The sequence below is a fragment of the Zootoca vivipara genome, chromosome 6 (genome assembly GCF_965207765.1).
Source record: "Zootoca vivipara chromosome 6, rZooViv2.hap1.1, whole genome shotgun sequence".
NCBI lineage: Eukaryota > Metazoa > Chordata > Lepidosauria > Squamata > Lacertidae > Zootoca > Zootoca vivipara.
In genome coordinates, this window is record NC_142589.1 from 18,200,511 (window position 1) to 18,219,924 (window position 19,414).

General features: G+C 45.8%; 2 protein-coding genes and 1 pseudogene across 2 annotated transcripts; 1 reads left to right on the forward strand and 2 right to left on the reverse strand.

The window, feature by feature from the left end:
* Positions 1–239: 239 nt before the first annotated feature.
* Positions 240–2,729, reverse strand: LOC118087103 (transcription factor HES-5-like). The gene is made up of 3 exons (XM_060276473.2): positions 2,631–2,729; positions 2,194–2,359; positions 240–1,852 (listed from the first exon to the last, which is right to left on the reverse strand). Exons 1-3 carry the CDS (start codon positions 2,682–2,684, stop codon positions 1,596–1,598), a joined length of 477 nt encoding a protein of 158 aa, XP_060132456.2. The 5' UTR covers positions 2,685–2,729; the 3' UTR covers positions 240–1,595.
* A 7,982-nt stretch (positions 2,730–10,711) lies between these two features.
* On the forward strand, positions 10,712–14,162 carry LOC148685263 (myotubularin pseudogene; annotated as a pseudogene).
* Positions 13,424–18,131, reverse strand: LOC148685264 (transcription factor HES-5-like). Its single transcript, XM_088671666.1, has 3 exons — positions 17,313–18,131; positions 15,745–15,931; positions 13,424–14,639 (listed from the first exon to the last, which is right to left on the reverse strand). Exons 1-3 carry the CDS (start codon positions 17,373–17,375, stop codon positions 14,377–14,379), a joined length of 513 nt encoding a protein of 170 aa, XP_088527792.1. The 5' UTR covers positions 17,376–18,131; the 3' UTR covers positions 13,424–14,376.
* Between the last annotated feature and the right edge of the window lie 1,283 nt (positions 18,132–19,414).

The window sequence follows — 19,414 nt, forward strand, 5'->3', positions numbered from 1 at the left end:
GCCCCATAGAACACAATTGGATTAACAGTTCGGTCCTCGTAACTAAGTCTCCTGGGAAGTAAGTCCTATTGAACTCGGTTGGGCTTTCCCTCAGGTAAGTGCAGTTAGGATTGCAGCCTTAACTCATGAGTAACAATCCGGCTGTAAAGCAAAGTGAAAACTCCACACTCCTGATGTTAGAGGCCTATTGCTCAGAGTGTCCCATCTTAAATCAGAATAAATCACTGGATACACTGAAATGCATGTAAGGCAAGCTAGTTTTATTTGTTTCTCATTCACTGTGCAAAAGTGGTTTCCAACGGATTACAGATTCGGTGTGTCACACCCAACAACATTACATCATCCTCCAAGGATGGTAGCCAGCAAAAATTAACCTACCATAAAAACAATTATGGTACTGAAAGAAAAGTAAATACAATTTATACAATTAGCCTTTCATAAAAGACATCATTAAACAATTCATATTATACATATTTCAGCACTCTGGGCTGTTACGTTCCTTCCTATGAGGATAGAAAACTATGTTTCTGCCTTTATAAAAAGCATTCGTTCAACATCTCGAACGCAAACACTCTGCCTTGGAGAGTCAATCAATGTGAAGAACATCCTCTACACGTTATCGTCACAGGGTAACATTTTCCTCTTGCCACACTATACAGTCTACAAATGTTATAGAACTTCATCACAGCAGCAACATACAAAGGCCTTCTCTCCCCCCCCCTTTTCAAAATAGCCTCTTGCATTTGTGGGCACAGCCAAATAGCAGCTGTTTCACAGACTACATGTGCGTTGGAAGTCTCTACAAATGTCACAGAACTTCATTGAAGCCCTGCATCACACCTTCCTTGAGTTCTTTTGTCTGACTGAAAATGTCCATGAACTCGTAATAGCCCTTGGATGAAGCATGGGGATATGTGTGTGTTTCGAAACCTGGTATTTGCAGGGCTGGAATGTAGCCTGCCATGGAAAGGCAACACTCACAACCCATTACTCCGCCCACTTCTGCTTCTGGCCCCACCCCACTGAAATGCGGCCTCCGGCCTCCAAGGGCTTCCCACAAAGGGAATGTGGCCCTGAGAATTGTAAGTAAGCAAGCAGCGAATTTGTTGTTCAGTTTCCTAGCCTTCATTGGTATTCACCCCGGCTACCAAAATCTGGCCAGTCTGTTGCTGTGGCTGCAAGGAAGCCACACAAAGCACAGAGACTCTTGAAAAAAGAAAACGGCCCAAAAACTTCTTAGAAGTTACTCTTTTTTTGCAAACAAAACCTCAAACACACACACACACACACACACACACACACAATCTGCACACTTTCTTTCAATTAATAATAAGCATCAAGATCCGAAGACAGCACGATTATAATGATTTGTTGTTCCCCTTGGAACAGCTGCCCGGAATTCTCCCAATAAAAGGATGACTTTGCTTCATTCATTCAGAATGGTTCTTTCTTTCTGATCACTTTGCCTTTCTGAATACGGAAGGCTTCTGTCAGTCAGCTATCAATACATATTAAGCCGCGGTGCAGGATTTGTATGGCAAATTGCCAACTCCTCCTGGATGTCTTAAACGCATGTTGAGTATAAGAGCTCTCTCCTACCAAGGCCTCCACAATTTGTAGGCTGGCTTTGAGATGGCGCCTTGGGGTGACCCCTTCTGAAGCAGAGCGGGGGTAGAAAGAGGAGGGGTGTCCTTGGAAGCCACCTCCCAAGGCTTCTGGAAGTGACTTAAGAGCTTGCTCTGGGTTTCAGAGTTCGTTGAGTGGATGGCCAGGAACTGCAGAGTTTCCTTCAGGCAGGAGGAATAGCCTTTGCTGTAATCCTGGGTTCTGCTTACAGACGATGTCGCCAATGCTGTGAAGAAAGATGGGATTTAGAGGTGAGGGTGGCCACAGTGGTGTTTTGACCTAATGTACACTAGCTACGTAAAGGGCATGGCTACCCAACACATTAAACCTAGCCAACAGCCATTTCTTCTCCCTAAGGAACCTTGGGGGCTTGTCATTGTACCAAGGACCCTGGGGACCCATAGGAAGTGTCATTCTCTGAGCGGCACATGGGAATCTTCGCTGCAGTCCTCATTACCCTGACCAAACTACCCCTCCCAGAATTCAGTCGTGGTGGAGATCCATGCATTGAATATGGTATTAAACCGGTACAGGTTTCTAGCATCAATAAACAAAACCAGCACTCACTTTGGCTATATTTTAGGTAGCTGACAGTCATCTCCAGGACGTCAGCCTTTTCCAGCTTGGAGCTGGGCTGGTGTCTTTGGAATTCCTTCTCCAGCAGCAGTTTCAGTCGCTCGATGCTGCCGTTGATGCGGTCGCGGCGCAACTTCTCCACCATCGGCTTCTGCAGCTGTGAGGAGACAAGGAGAGGAAAAGAGAGAGTTAGCAAATCGCATGTGGGGAAAGGCCATGGCTCAGTTATAAGAGCGCCTGCTTGCGTGCAGAATTTAACCCCGGTTTAAACACCCCCACCCCACCAAACATTGCCACGTAAGTCTGGGGGAGGCTGTTGCCTACAACCCTTGAGCCCATTGGTCTGACTCAGTACAAGGAAGCTAAGTACAGTATGTCCATTTTGCTAGCCTTCCACACAACCCCGTCCCTTACTCTGTTACACTTACTCTGTTTTTCGCTTTGGCTGCCTGGATTTCCAGTGAAACGCCGGCTGTTGCCATGATTAACCGAGGAAAGCGAGGAAACTGTTTGGCTTCAGGTCCGCCGTGTGGAAGTGAAAGGCAGTGGGGGCCTCTATTTATATCCCCAAGCCTCATCCAAATGCCTGGGTCCAGAGTGTCTTGGAGTTTCCCACACTCCCTGGCCAATGGGGGAGTTTCTTCGGGACAATAGGGGAGGCATCTATTACAGCATGGTAAATTGACTGTGAATCGCTTTGGGATAATACCACTGTTCCCCAAGGAGCAGGTGGACTGGGGAGCTGGGGGTGGGGGGCGCGTAACAACAGGGACCAGCTTCGAGGAGGATGGGAATGTGGGAACGGCCATTATCTTCGGCCTTGGGAGCCAGAGGGACGTCAACATCTCAATATGCTGCCTTTTTCCCAGGATGGAGCGAAATTATGTGCCAGGGAGCAATGCTCAGGAAGGCTCTGTGTGCGCGCACACCTTCCTCCCCCCCCCCTTTCAACTTTCCCGTTTCCAAAAGCTTCCCTTGAAAAGGGTTGGGGGGGGGGCTAGCAGGATTTGGGAGACCCAGATCTTTCCCACTGACATCAAAGTGTGCTTGCATGAATACAGTGAGGTCGATTTTCAGAGAATAGCAACCAAAATGTAAAAGGGAAAACATATGTTCTGGGGAGGGTGTGGGGAGTGCTGGAGCATAGGTTTGTCAGCCAAAATTATCTCTCCTATGAAAGGTGCACAAGGACACTGCCTTGGAATATAGGCCTCCTCAGAGTAGAACCATTCCTATGAATGAACTTGACTAATTTAGGTCCATTGATGGGTTTATGCTGACTGAGTAGGACTTGGTTGGGTACACACATACCCCAAACACACACATATCACTTCTTGTATTTAGCTGTGCCTTCCTTCATCATCAGGCCGCAATACAATGGGTACTTAAAAAGGTAAAGGTAAAGGGACCACTGACCATTAGGTCCAGTTGTGACCGACTCTGGGGTTGCGGTGCTCATCTCGCTCTATTGGCCGAGGGAGCCAGCATACAGCTTCCAGCTCATGTGGCCAGCATGACAAAGCCGCTTCTGGCGAACCAGAGCAAAACACAGAAACGCTGTTTACCTTCCCGCTATTGTTGTTGTTTAGTCGTTTAGTCATGTCCGACTCTTCATGACCCCATGGACCAGAGCACGCCAGGCACTCCTGTCTTCCACTGCCTCCCACAGTTTGGTCAAACTCGTGTTCGTAGCTTCGAGAACACTGTCCAACCATCTTGTCGTCTGTCGTCCCCTTCTCCTTGTGCCCTCAATCTTTCCCAACATCAGGGTCTTTTCCAGGGAGTCTTCTCTTCTCATGAGGTGGCCAAAGTATTGGAGCCTCAGCTTCAGGATCTGTCCTTCCAGTGAGCACTCAGGGCTGTAGCAGTATCTATTAATCTACTTGCACTTTGACATGCTTTCGAACTGCTAGGTTGGCAGGAGCTGGGACCGAGCAACAGGAGCTCACCCCATCCCAGGGATTCGAACCGCCAACCTTCTGATCGGCAAGCCCTAGGCTCTGTGGTTTAACCCACAGCGCCACCCGTGACCCACATAGCACTTACATAGTGTTAAATCTCCACCCCTCCTCTGAGCAATTATTCAACAATTTCATTTTAATTTTTTTGATAATTAGCACAAAAAGAATCCCCAGCCATACTGCATACTTAGGTAGCCTTGCTGTGTAATTAAAAGCAAAGCAAGCAAAGTCACCTAGCCTTCAAAACAAAACAAAAACAGAAGCCCACAAAGGTCAAAAACACTATTTTTTTTCAATCCCCAAATCAAAGAAAAGAGAAGAAAGTACAAAAGCAGTGGGAGGGAGGGTGGAAGGTGGAGTGTAATGTGATTATTGCCAGTAATAAAAAGTCCTGGAAGAAGTGAAATAATTCGTAAGTATCATGATATTTTAAGCAAGTAGCACTTAGCAAGTACCATGTCCCTTCAAGCAGGTAGCCCTTAGTTGAGGGAGTTTATTCTCCTCCCTGCTCTCCCTTGGTTTCCACTTGGTTAAACGAAATCACCCTCCAATTTTTCTTCACTATCTCTTGTACTTTGGCAAATAAAATGTTTACTGTGACTAACAGCAGATCTCCAGGCTTTCAGGAATCTCCAGGAGTCAAACCTAGGGACTTCTGTGTGCAAAATAGATGCTCAGCCACTGAACTGCGTCTCTCCTTTGCCTGGGGTTGGACTAGATGACCCTCGGGATCCCTTCCAATTCGACAGTTCTGTGATTCTCTGCTTCTGAAGAGCAAAGAGACCACACCTGCCTTCCCTTTCTGAAGCCCCAGTTATAGCTGACAGGTTCTAAAGAGAAGGCAGCGGTGATGTTTATTCTCGAACAGCTTCCGCCGGCCCCAAGAGTCGGTGGACTCTTAAAGCCTCCAGTTTTATTTCAAACCTGTGAGATCAAGAAACCTATATACCTCGGCGACTTGGCTGGTTTTAAAGAATGTGCACCTCTCCTGCCAAATTGAGCAAAATCTGACCAAAGCCGGGTGGCAAAGTTCTGTGCAACACAGAAGGCTACACTTCCCTAGCTTAACACATGCAGTTTCAACGCCAGACCACCTGACGAAGAATCCTGTGTGATGCAAAAGCTTGCATATGCCAGCACCGACAGAAGCCATTGCAATAACATTGTTTTACTGATTCTGCCAGCGCAATTCTATCCATTCGGAAGCCAGTCCTATTGAATCCAGGCAGGCGCCTTAACTCCCACCATAAGTGGGGTGAGGATTGCAGCCTTCGGACACAAGCCGCTGCCTTTGGTATGGCGCTGAGGGCACACCAGCTGGGCAGGCGGGCTGCTCAAAGTCTGGTGGCGATGCGGGAGGTTCGGATAAGAAAACGGATGTACAGTGGGTTTTTTGGGGGGGTGGAATATGAAATGAGTGGATTTCAGCGATGACTGCCACCCGCGTCACAAAGACCCCGAGGGACTCCCGAGCAGGGGGCGGTGGGTGGGTTCGCCCCTCTTCATGAAATAACTCTCCTTCCTTCTCTCCATCATCTCTCCCCCCCCAAACAACTCCTTCTCCTCTTCAAATCACCCCTCCAGAGTACAGGCCAGATGGCATGAAAGGCCTAATCAGGCACACGTCTTTTGTCTGCAGTTTAACAGCATGAATGGATCAATGTGTGGGAAACAGGGATTTGCGGGCTCACACCATCTGAGGTGAACCAGGCAGTCATGCCCCAAACAGCAACCTCCTTTTTCAGGGAAGGGGGGGGGGTTGGTTGCACACACTCCCACCTTACCCCCCCCCCAAATCTCCTGCCACTGCAAAAAATCTCTTCCTTTCCACACTCACTTTATAGGCCCATTAAACCAATGAGCTTTTTCTCCTCTTCCATCTGCTGGCGGCTAAGTCCCAGGGTAAAAAAAGAAAGAAAAAAAGTGGTGCATCATTTCCATCCATCCTTTTCGTTTTGCTTTTCCCCTTGGAGGGATTGCACTCTGCCCATGCTCTGAGGCACTGGCGTTATCAACTTGACCCTTCCTTTAAATTCCTGTGACTGGATTGGGGTTGTATCCAACGAAGCCCACCCTCGAAAGTAACACGCCCTGTTCAATCGGTCTACTCAGAGTAGGCCTGGCGTTGGTTACAACCCTTTTGTAAAAACAAGCAGAAAAAACTCTAAGGGCTTTTACCTAATATAAAAAACATTAAAAATTACGGATAGAAGAGTTAATAACAAATTAACCTAAATTTTACAGGACATAAAAAAGGTCAGTAGTTTAAAAATATTCATTATGAAATAAAATTGTATGTTAAAATAGATGTTCCCATTGTATACTGTAAACTTACTTGTTAAACTTACTTTGTATACTTGTTAAACTTACTTAAGTTACTAGCAGGCATGCCAAGAAACATACAGTGTGGGTTTGAATTCCCACCTCAGCCACTAAGCTCATTGGTGGAAGTTTGGATAAATTTGTTGGGTAAAGTTTTTATTTATTTATGTTTGTTTATTTTGAGCATTTGCACCCTGCTCTTCAGCCAAAAAGGCACCCCGGGTGGCTTTTACATACAATCATTTTAAAACAAGACAGTCCCTGCCTGCAGGCTTAGCACCTGGAAGACACGATACGCAAGGGGGAAAGGACAAGGAGGGGAGAGGAAGGAACCCCCCCCCCCACAAACTCGGGTGGCAAGACTTAAACACAGCAATTCAAGGGTAGGAGGCACCTGACGGAGCTGCTCTTTCAGCAGTGCTGGTAGAATGAGTCCTGCTCCGCATCCTATTTATTGAAATAATTAAATATTCAATTATTTATTTACATAATAAACACACAAACATTTTAAGTTTGAAGATTTTTGAACATAGCTTCTCATTTTGTTAGATAATTTATTTGATGACTTGATTGGTTTTTTCTTTCTTTTTAGAAATGCAATATGTAATGCTTAGGGGACAGAGGAAGTGAAGGATGGGTAACAAACAAACAAACAAACAAACAAACAAACTTATTCTTAACAATGCTGCCTTTTCCTCCAAGCAGCTCACGGTTCTCCTCTCCCCATTTTATCTTCACAACAACCCAGTGAGGTAGGATAGGCTGAGAGGCAGCGACTGGCTCCAAGGTCACCCGGTGAGCTGTATGGCTGAGTGGCGGACTTTCAGTCCTGGCCTCCCACAGTTCAACACTCTAACCACCACACCACACTACTACCAGTTGTAGTCTGTACAGCCACATGCCTGCGCTGCTTTACATGGAAACAGTGATTTACATACATATGTAATGTATGTTATATGCCTCTCCAAGGAACTCAAAGTGCTGCACATGGCTCTACTCCAGACATAGGCAACTTTGGCTCTCCAGATGTTTTGGAACTACAACTCCCATGATCCCTAGCTAACAAGGCCAGTGGTCAGGGATCATGGGAGTTGTAGTTCCAAAACATCCGTAGAGCCAAGGTTGCCTATGCCTGCTCTACTCCCTCCTTTTGAACCCTGGCCTCCTAGGTCACCTGATGCCGATTTTTAATCATTTAGATGTTTGCGGGGTGGGAGGGAGCTCTGACTCAAGCAGACAGAAATCCGCTCAGCCGCCTCCCTCCCTCCCTCTGCCCAAACTGCCGTGCCCTTTATGGAGTGATGTTGCAGAGGTCTGCTCAGATATAAGTCCTAGTGATGTCAGTGGGACTGGCTCCCAGGTAAGAACATATAGGACTTCATCCAGTCTAAGTGAGTCCTGTTGAAGTCAATGGGGCAAGTCATTCCAGGCCCGTTGATTTCAGCAGGGAGTCAGCTCAGCTGGCTTCGACCCGATCCAATTCCTCAATCCCAACATTTCCTCAAGTATTTTGAGCCTGGATTTCTGAACCAGAATTTCCCTGAGCTGCGTCCAACTCAGAGAAGACCCACTGACATTATCAAACCTAAGCCAATGATGGACAATCATTTCAATGGGTCTACTCTGCGAAGGGCTGTCATTGGCTACAACCCCACTGGATTTTGCTTTCCCAATGCCTCCCAAATGTACCAATATGGGGCAAGCTGAACTGTAATAAAATAAAATATCATCATTATTATTCCCCTTCTCTGAGCCCTCATTCTAACCCCCCCCCCAATTTCTAGACCTTTTTAAAGAGGGTTTGAAATGAGTTGGGAAGGCCTCCCCAATGCCAGCGATTTGGTGTCAGAGAGCATAAAATTCCCAGCGTTGTTGTTGTTGGGATATATATAGAGAGAGAGTCTGGGGGATAATGCTGATCGCTCAATGTGGTCCCTGGGAAAGCAAAGCTCTCCAGATGGCCTATCAGGACAGAAATTGCCGGCCGGCACAATAGCGAGCTGCACAGCGGCACTAATGGGCGCTGTGGCCCAGGCACACTTCATTTGTCCTCCCCATGAATGTTATCAATGGGCTCGAAAGTGTGGGAAACACCAAGAAACCCAGCCCCACACTCTGGAGGTTAATAGGGGTATTGTTGGAAGAGTCCCCCTGAGCCGCAGGATCAACATAATAAATATCACCCCCCACCCGGGTCTCCCAGGAGAAAAGCTGCCAGCATTGAGGAAAGCCATCCAGAGTTAAAGGGAACAACAACAACAACAACAACAACAGCCAACTATATATTTTGCAAAATAATCATTGTCCGTTCTGTCCGTTCGCTAGTTTTGTTTTCTTTGCGTTCAGAAGCCTCTCGATAGAACTTGACATAAGGATTCCTGGTGTGTGTGTGTTGGTTTTCATCGATGCTGGGCCGCCAGCTGCCATTTTGAAACAAGATGGCCTCTTTTGGTACGGCTTCTTCCTCTTTTTGGCATAGGTACAGCTGCCTTTCGAGTGTTCCTGAGGTGGTGGTGGTCTATATTTGGGTTCTGGGAGCCATTTTGAATCAAGATGGTGGGCTGAAATGTGACTTTGGTGTCACTGTGTCCGGGTTTTTTGGCAAAGGTTTAGCACCCTCTCGAGATATTGTTGCCCAGTGTGTGGTCAGGACTGATGGGAATTGAATTCTTGCTCTTGGTGGGAGAAGAACCGTCAGGTCTAAATCTATCTTAAAATAATAAGAAACCTAAGAAGGGAGAGTAAGACAGCTGGCCTTCAATAGTTAAGCACCTTGGACAGCACACTAGATTGGTCACCTTGACCAGTTGTATTCAACCTTTTCAGACCAACGGCTCATCTTTAACTCAAGCATGCATTTGGGGACCCACTTCTTAATTTTCTGGCATGTATTTGTATGTTGGTAATGCTGCTGTTGTGACCAAACTTAGGTTAGGCTGAGATCCAGCAGTGGGACCCACACACCTGCTAAAGACCACTGACCTTGATGTCCCCCAATCTGATGAAATTAATTGCATGCCTGTTTCAATTTTAGCAGCTATTTCTAATTGTGCATCAAGTATCAATATGTTTGCTGCCTGGGACTCTTTGGGGGAAAGTGCTGGGTGGAATTACTACTACTACTACTACTACTACTACTACTACTATGTCATATGAATTCTTAATTCCCAAACTGGTATTAAGATTGCCGGAAGAAATATCAACAAACTCAAATATGCTGATGACATAACATCTTAAAAAGCAGAGACATCACCATGCCGACAAAGGTCCATATAGTTAAAGCTATGGTTTGTTTTCCCAGTAGTGATGTATGGAAGTGAGAGCTGGACCATAAAGAAGGCTGATTGCCGATGGATTGATGCTTTTGAGTTATGGTGATGGAGGAGACTCTTGAGAGTCCCATGGACTGCTAGAAGATCAAACCTATCCATTCTGAAGGAAATCAGCCCTGAGTGCTCACTGGAAGGACAGATCGTGAAGCTGAGGCTCCAATACTTTGGCCACCTCATGAGAAGAGAGGACTCCCTGGAAAAGACCCTGATGTTGGGAAAGATTGAGGGCACAAGGAGAAGGGGACGACAGAGGACGAGATGGCTGGACAGTGTTCTCAAAGCTACCAACACGAGTTTGACCAAACTGTGGGAGGCAGTGGAAGACAGGAGTGTTTGGTGTGCTCTGGTCCATGGGGTCACGAAGAGTCGGACACGACTAAACGACTAAACAACAACAACAATGTATTCTCATAAATAATACCGGTAGCAGGTGCAAATTTTATGCACATTAATTCCTTACTGTGCTCAAGTAGGATAGATGGGGGTTGGAAACCTGTGGCCTTCTAGATGGAAACTGCTCCTGGATCTGATGTGGGGGTTTTTTTTGGGGGGGGGGGGAGACAGTGCTTTCAGAGAGGGCAAGGCAGCACGAACAGCCACTGTCATTGGTAAGGAGTTGTTGCTCTTCGAGACAGCCAATATCTGTATGGATGGAATGTGTTACAAGAAAGTTAATTTTCAGAAGTTGTGCCTGAGCTTCCATTTTGCTCATGTGCCATATCTTGTAAGGTTGATTATTGAACCTTTTTTAGGGCTAATGAGGGACCCAGGGGATGAGTGACAAGGGAGTGTCCTGTAATCAAGTGGCTGATGGGATAGCAGGAACTGGAGTCACTGAAGTGCCTTCGCCAAATAGACACCCTTATCCCCTCTTCCACAACCACCGCACTAAGTATGGCCTGCTCATCATTGCTGGGATGTAACTCAAATTCTTTGGAAAGCTCCTCAGTTAAAAAGTCTATGAAAGAGGGAATGAACTGGGAAAGCAATGAAGAAATACCTCATCTAGCAGGAAGTCATTTATACAGTATGTGCCCATTTAATGGCCTTGTTAAAGGAGGAACAAGCTACTACAGACCATACTTGAGAAGCAAGAACTTGGGGCCATCGGTATTAGATGTTCCTTTGGTTGTAGTTTAAAGGACTGAGAAAATGGGAGGCGCTTCAAGCAAAGGACAGAATTCCTATGGATTAGATCAGGGGTCAGCAAACCTTTTCATCAGTCCACTCCCTTGGACCTTCTGGCAGGGGGCGGCGGACTATTTTTTTTGGGGGGGGGGGAATTGAACAAATTCCTATGCCCCACAAACAACCCAGGGATGCATTTAAAATAAAAGGGCACGTTTTACTCATGTATTCCCGGACCATCCGCAGGATGGATTTAAAAGGCAATTGGGCCGGATCCGGGCCCCGGGCCTTAGTTTGCCTACCCATGGATTAGATGTTATTCTGTAAGGACAGGAGAAATTTACTATTTGCATTGAAACAAGATAGTCACAGCAGAAGAGATGGATTTGAGGTCCTGACCAAAGGTGCTTTTCCAGGGTCATATAACTCATCTTTTTTTTGAATTTGCAAATGAAGATAAGTTTTCTGAAAATGGCTGGCTGTCTTTAATTCCCATGGCTGAATACAGAAGACAAGGTCTGCCTAACAAACAGTGGCGGAGAACATTTCTCAATGAGCATTGTGGACTGCGTGACATTTCCCCATCCCTCTTGGTAGTGCCATACAATGCTGCAGAGGATGATCTCAAGGTTTTTTTTTTTTTTTGCTGTCCCAATGCAGAACTCCAGTATTGTAATGGCTCCATCCAGAGCTATCTGTGATACAAGACGCAGTGTTAATGCTGCAGCTAATCAGGCAACTGGAGGAGGGTATGAAAGTGATGGTGAACTGGTTTTCCCAATGCTGAACTGATTTTCCTAGCTAATCATCATATCCATGTAATGCACAAATCCTTGAAAAAGCTGAAGGACACCTCATGTAGGAAAATCCGACTGGCTAGTGAGTCTAGAGTCACCCTGTGAGATAGAGCAAGCTTTGATTGCAACAAACCCACTGGCTCGAACTTATCAAGCATGTTTTAAGAGGCGCTATTCAGGTAGCAGACAAATTGTTCTCTGGAAAGAGTTCAGTTTTGGTACACTGCAGGGATGGTTGGGACCGTATGTGTCAGGGGTTCTTGCGACTACTCCAGCGTAACGACGCTCCACATGCTTGTCTTTAAACAGTATTTTATTGGTGCACTCTATTTACAGTGAGACAGGTGTGGAAAACATGTCTGCTCATTCCGATGCAGAATCCGGCACTGCCCCTCCGCGTGACTTCCTCCAACATAAGAGTCTCGGGACAGTAAACCTCCTCCCCTTTTTTCTCCTGCTTAATTCCAGAACTGGAGGAAAGGGTCTAAGCTTCATGCTTTCCTTCTTCCCCCTTTCCCCCTCTATCTCCTCCCTCCTGTGTAGCCGGGGCTCTCCCATGCTGCCAGAGCCCTGGCACTCTCCCTCCACTTCCTGACTGGTTTCCTCAGAGCCCTCGCTTCCATCACTGCTTGGGGAGGAGCTACTTCTGATGCAAGGGGGAGGTTCTCTATACTGTCTCCCCCTTACAGTATGGCACAACCAACTGCAGACAGTTTGATGTTGGACAGATGCTTTGTACACAAGTGATGCTTGATAGCAATCCAGCTGCTGAATTCTGCACCCATATTGAACTATTCTAATACTTTAGCTAAGCAACTCCATTCTGTCATCTTGGCTCTGAGCCTTGGAAGATCTGCTCCCTTGCCTTGCAGGCTTTCCCCACCTGTCCTGGGAGGGACGAACTCCAGCTACAAAAGCGAAGACTCTTGGGCTCGGGTGTTGCTGGGTTTTTGTTGTTGGGGGGGGGGGACATTGTTGCTGTTGGTTTTTTGTAGCTTTATTCCATATATTGTTATTAATGTGGTAATTGTTCAATTCTGTTGCATATCTTTTAATGCTTTAGATATTGTTTATGATTACTTTTGTTAGGTTGTAGTTGTGCATTCTTTTTTATGCTGGGAGCTGCCTTGAGCATGGTTTGAACTGTGGAAAGGCAGCATGAAAATAAAATTATGTGCGTATGAGTATAAATGCCATGAAAAAATAAAGCAAATACGTATGGAGGCAGGGCTAGAAAGTGAATAGCCCTGGGGCTTCATAGCAAGTGACTAGCGGAGGAAGGTATTGGATTGTGACCTACTCAGAGTAGACCTATTGAAATGAATGGGCTAGGTTAGTCATGCAGATGAAGGCCAATGGGTCTACTCTGAGTAGATTGTGGATTGTAGGAAAATGGAATGAACTGCCTTGTGAACGCAGCCAATGTGTTATATCCAATTAAGTTATATCAGAATAGAACTGAAAATAATGGATCCAAGATAGTCAATTTCACTAATTTCAACTGGTCTGTCTCAAGTAGAACTTAGTTGGATTACAACCCTATGATTATATAGTGGGTTATACCTGATAGGTTCGTTACAGAGGTGAGATTTGAACAGGTGTGTGTTGTTTTCTTGTTCTTGTTGTTTTGCAGCTTATTAAGTATACTACTCCAGAGCTGAAAGGATGGATTTGTTCATTGTGGAAGAAAAAAATGATTTCTTTATTGACATTTCCCTCAAAGAAATACAAATAGTATTCAACACCACATGGGATGAATGCAACATCGCTTTATAAAAGCAGTCCAGTTCGTTCGTGTTCAACAAACGTACATACGCACATTACTTTCTCCTTATTAAAGATACATAAATATGTGCTTCCTTCACAAAAGGCAGAAAACTCTCCCAAATGGGAGAAGCATAAGACACAGAGAGTGAAACCTAACACAGGGGGCGGGGACCGGAAGGCCCTTTAGATGCTGTTGGAATGCCGATTCCCATCAGCCCCAGACAGCATAGCCAATGGTATGGGAAACCTCTGAAATCTCTCCCCGCTCAAAGATTGGAGTGTGGTACACACTACAGTATCAGAATTCTCAGTCAGTGGAGCGAGGTTCCTGGAAGGTTCACTCAGAAAGGAAAGAAAGAAAGAAAGAAAGAAAGAAAGAAAGAAAGAAAGAAAGAAAGAAAGAAAGAAAGAAAGAAAGAAAGAAAGAAAGAAAAGACTAAAGCACTTTGATACAAATTACAGCTTCGAAACAAAAGCACCCCTTCTCTCTGAAGGGCAATATGAACAGAGAGCCAGGAAGTCTTTTAGTCTCCCAACAGATGCTGTTGGAAGTCCTCGGCAAGGCATTCCCTATTGTCAGAAAGCTGAAACCTTCTTTTCTTTTCTAGACTGCCAAGGAAAAGACTCCTCCTCTCTGCCACAGCAGCCCATAAGAGCAGACCCTCCGCGCTCCTTCATTGTGAAGGGATATGACTTTGCAAGAACATTTCTTGCGACAAAAAAACAACCCAACTCTCCCCTCCTTGGAAATCAAATGCTTCCTACTTCTTAAAGAGGAATCGTAAAGATTCCTTTAGGTTTTATCTGAGCTTTCTTTGCCTTTTTCTGTGTAGGTGGTTATTCTACTGGAAGTCTGTCCAGCTCCTCCTACCACGGTCTCCAGATCACCGTGGCAGGTGCTGGGGGCTTCTTGCTGGCAACTTGTTTCTTGGGTGGGGCGCGAGGAGATGGTGGCAGGCAGCCCATGGCGGGAGCCGTATCTGCGATCACGTGGACTTTGCAGAAATGCTTAATCAGCCGGGCTTGCGTTTCTCTCTTGGGCTCGCAGAAGGAGAGGAAATGCAGCGCTTCCTTCAAGCAACGCAGGTAGCCGGTGTTGAAATCGAGCTCTGGATTCTTCTGGCTCAGTGCTAGAGAGATGGAATAATTTTATTTTAATTTTTTTTAAATTATTATATCAGATGCACAGATGTGAGCACAACTTAGGTGTGCGATTATGGCTGTTTCTTTGGCTATTCATACATTTAACATGCATTGCTCCACCTCCAAAAGAAAATCCTGGTACAGTGGTCCCTCGACTTACGAAGTTAATCCGTTCCGAACGGACCTTCGTAAGTCGAAAAAATCGTAAGTAGAAGCCAATGGGGGGGGAATCGGAAGTCGAAAAAATCCTATCTAAACCTCATCCAAAATGGCGACGGAACTCTCTTTGTAACTCTAAACATTTGTACGTCAAGTTATTTGTAAGTCGAGGTACCACTGTAGCTGCAGTTTGCCCCTCACCAAGCTATAATTCCTGGCACCCTTAACAAGCTATGGTTCCCAGGATTCTTCAGGGCAAGCTCTCAGTATAGTGCGGTAGTTCTGCGAGTTGGATTTAGGCTGGGAATGGGGGTACCTGTGGCTTCCTAGATGTTGTTGGACTACATTAGACCCAGTTAGCATGGACAATGGTCAAGGATGATGGGAGTTGTAGCCCAACATCTGGAAGACCACAGGTTCTCCAACCCTAGTCTAAATCCAACACTCTGCACTACCACACCATACTGAGGGACCTTTGGGCATATAACGCATCTGCCACAGGTCAACCAATCGTCCCTCCCTGAAGAATATATCTACATTTTCCCTGTGCCGCATTCTTACACTTAAAAATGTGTTGTGCAAACTGGCCTCTGGACCTTGATCTGGGAAATCTAGCTAGGAAACAAATGACCCCACAACCCACGGCAGGCTCTGGCTTTCCACAACTCTCACTTACTCCTTGCATACAATTTTATTTTATTTTTGAAAGCAAATTTTGTCAAATGAATAAGACACTACCATAGCTGCCAAGTTATCCCTTTTTAAAGGGATTTTTCATTATGCTGAATAGGCTTCCTCGCGAGAAAAGGGAAAACTTGGCAGCTATGCACTACAGGTGCCATTCAAACCCCCTGCATACAAGTAACCTCAGGGACTTGTGAAATGTTTGCCTGACAAGGCTTGGGTACCTAAGAATGGAAATCCCACACTCACCAGGTGCCTGCATTTGATGCTGATGCTGATGCTTCAAGTAACTGACAGCCACTTCCAAGATGTCTGCTTTCTCCAGCTTGGAGTTGGGCTGATGCCTCTGGAATTCTTTCTCGAGGAGGACCTTCAGCTGCTCAATGCTGCTGTTAATCCGATCGCGGCGCATTTTCTCGACCACTGGCTTCCTCAGCTGCAAAGGAGAAAGAAGGAAAAAGGCCTTTAGGCTTCACGAAGTCAATGAATAAAACCTACGCAACAGCATTCAGGGGCCAGGGGCCATGCAGAATTTTCCAGTGCCTGTCGTTTGATTTTAGAATAGCAGAATTTCCACCTTTGCATTAGGGGGTAATTGATCTCCTAGCTCAATTCTCTCTCTCCCCCTCTAATCTAGCACATCTTAACTCACATTTGATGGTAATAGATACCCTGTTTCTCATATTTTAAGGCATCCCCATAAAATAAGCCATAGCAGGATTTTTAAGCATTCAAGGAATATAAGCCATACCCCGAAAATAAGACATAGTGATAGGCGCAGCAGCAATGCCGGCCGCGGCAGGAGGAGGAGGAAAAAAATAAGACATCCCTTGAAAATAAGCCATAGTGTGTTTTTTTGAGGAAAAAATAAATATAAGACGTGTCTTATAATATGAGAAACACGGTAGATACCTAGATAGACAGACAGACAGACGGACAGACTGACTAGATTTATCTAATCTATCTCAACTAGGGGTTCCCAAACCCTGGTGAATGGACCACTAATGGTCTCCAAGCATCATTTAGGTGATTCACTGCATGCCCACATTAAATATTCCTAGTGATTTTAAATTCCGTTGCTTCTTTTGTTTCTTATGTTGTATTAAATAGCAGCACAGTTTGAATTCTAGGGAATGCAAATTGTCATCCAATGCAACATAGGGAAATAAAAGAAGCATTAAAATTCATTTTTAATTTAGCACAGTGCATTACAGCTGCCACTACAGACAGATAACTTAGTAAACAGCCTGTCGAGACCCTCAGCAACTTGCAAGTGGTCCAGGAAGACAAAAAAGTTTGGCAACCACTGACCCATCCAGCTTAATGTTCTGTTTAACCACCCACCCAATGAACAGCTCAATTTAATATCCCATCCATCCCATTTAATAATCATTTGTTGATCCACCCAGATAATCTATCCATTCATCCTACAGTCTAATATTCTACCTACCCTTTTCTAAAATAACTGTTTGTGCTCAACCCGAGCTTTCCCTCTATCCTCCCCACAGCCTTCCTTTCTGCCAGTGTTACCTTCTGCCCAACACACACACACCGGCATCAGTTCACACATACAAGCCAGTCCTTTGATTGATGTGCACTTGATGATGGACAGCTGAATGTATGATCTGACTCTCTTTCCATGGGGGAGGGGAGAGAAGCAGAAGCAGAAGATTGAAGCAGTGCGAGGACATCCTAAACGTCCTAACTTGTGGCGTTGTATCTGCACACACAAGACACTGAGGGATGGCAGCATGTGGGGACCAGCTCTAGGGTAATGACACCTCTGCCAAGACCGGCCTGCTGAAACCCTTGCCTACCTTGTTCTTCTCTTTTGCCAGCATCCTCTCTTCCTCCACGTGGCCCATGCAGCTAGGAGCCATCCGTGACCCTGTCAGCCGAAGTCAGGCAGCTCTGGGTATTAGCTGTCTGACCCGAACACAACCCTTCTGCTCCAAAGCTCTCTGCGGGCCTCTATTTATATCCGCCAGCAGCTCAGCAGCGATGTGAGTTTTGGGCTCCTCGGCGTTTCCCACAGTCACGCAGCCAATCCCGGCACGCGGTCAGATAATAGAGGAGGCATCCCTTTAGTGCACGCTACATTGACCGTCAATGAGCCCCAAAGAGAATAGCCTTCTGCCTGTACCAAAGCCGCGCGGCAGGACTGCCGGAGGATCTGGGAAAACCTCCCCCCCCCCCCAGCTGCCTTGCCCGGGATCAATTGCATTCCAGAGTTTCAATCCTATGCTACACACATCCATAGGTGGGGAAGCAGTTTGCTGTTGAGTGTAAAAGTCCGAAGGGAAAAAGAAGCAGCAGCATATTGATCGGGAAGGAGAGAAAAGGAGAGTTAAAGTGGGCTTGGTTGTTGTTGCTGTTGTTGTTGATGATGATGATTTATTAACTGGTTGATTGAATTTGTATACTGCCCTTCATTTGTAGATCTCAGGGCAGTTCATAACATAAAATTGATATAAAAATGGCAAATATTTATTCCTTGCATTTATAGAAGTAAAGCAATAAATGGAGTTGAAGCAAAAGCCATGACCACATAATTGTAGAGTTGGAAGGGTCCCCAAGGGTCATCTAGTCCAACCCCAGGAATCACGGCTAAAGAATTCCTGGCCGATGACTGCCCAACCTCTGTTTAAAAACCACCAGTGGAGGAGAGTGTTCCACCACCTAAGGTAGTATGAATCAGGATGCTTAGGCTGCATATGCTTGACTTCTCCCACAAGAATCCTGGGAACGGTAGCTTGCTGGGATGCTGGGAATTATAGCTCTGAAAGGCGGTGAACTAGGGTTCCCATGATTCTTTGGCAGAAGCCATGGGCTTGATATCTATGATGTGTGCACAGACTTTGGTAACTGAGCTGTGGCAGTGGGGCTGATAATGCCAAGGTTGCAGGTCTGATCAATGTTTGGGACAACTGCATTTTCCTGCCTTGCAGGGAGTCAGGCTAAGATGGCCCTCAGGTGGTCTTCCAACTGTACAATTACATGATCTTATGATTCTATGAAATGCCACTGTCCATCTCCTGTCCCCGGTCAAGATGCATATCTATTCAAAACATAAGAAAGCTACCTTATACTGAGTCAGTCTATTGACTTTAGTGTGCAAAAGGTCCCGGATTCAATTCTCAGCATCTCCTTCAGATGTCTTCTAATGGTTGTATAGTTATGGTTGCATAGTTACTTATCTCCTTGGCTCAGGGGTTGCATAATTCTATACCCTCCAACATTTCTCTGATGAAGATAGGGACATCTTAAGGAAAAGCAGGACATTCCAGGATCAAATCAGAAACCAGGACAGCTCCTGTAAATCCGGGACTTTGGCCATGAAGCTCACTGGGTGACCTTTGGCCAGTCACTGCTTCTCAGCCTAACCTACCTCACAGGGCTGTTGTAGTGATTAATTGAGGAAGGGGAGATTCATGTAGCCTGTTTCTCTGAAAATAAGACGTAGCTATGAAATAAGCCATAGCATTCAAGGTAAATAAGCCATACCCCGGAAATAAGACATGGTGATGGGCGCAGCAGCAATGCCGGCCGCGGCAGGAGGAGGGAAAAAAAAGACATCCCCTGAAAATAAGCCATAGTGTGTTTTCTTGAGGAAAAATAAATATATACATACACCACCTTGAGTTTGTTGGAGAAAAGGATGGGATGTACTGGTAAATGCAAACCATTGATAAATAAAACCAAGTATAAGACACAGTCATACCTCATGATACGTCCGCTGCGGGTTGCGTCTTTTCAGGTTACGGACGCGCTGAACCCGGAAGTCCCGGAATGGGTTACCTCCGGGTTCGGTGCATCCGTAACCTGCGTGCATGCGCAGAAGCGCTAAATCATACTTTGCACATGCACAGAAGCACAGCATTGCGTCACGCGCGTGCGCAGATGCGGCGCTTCAGGATGC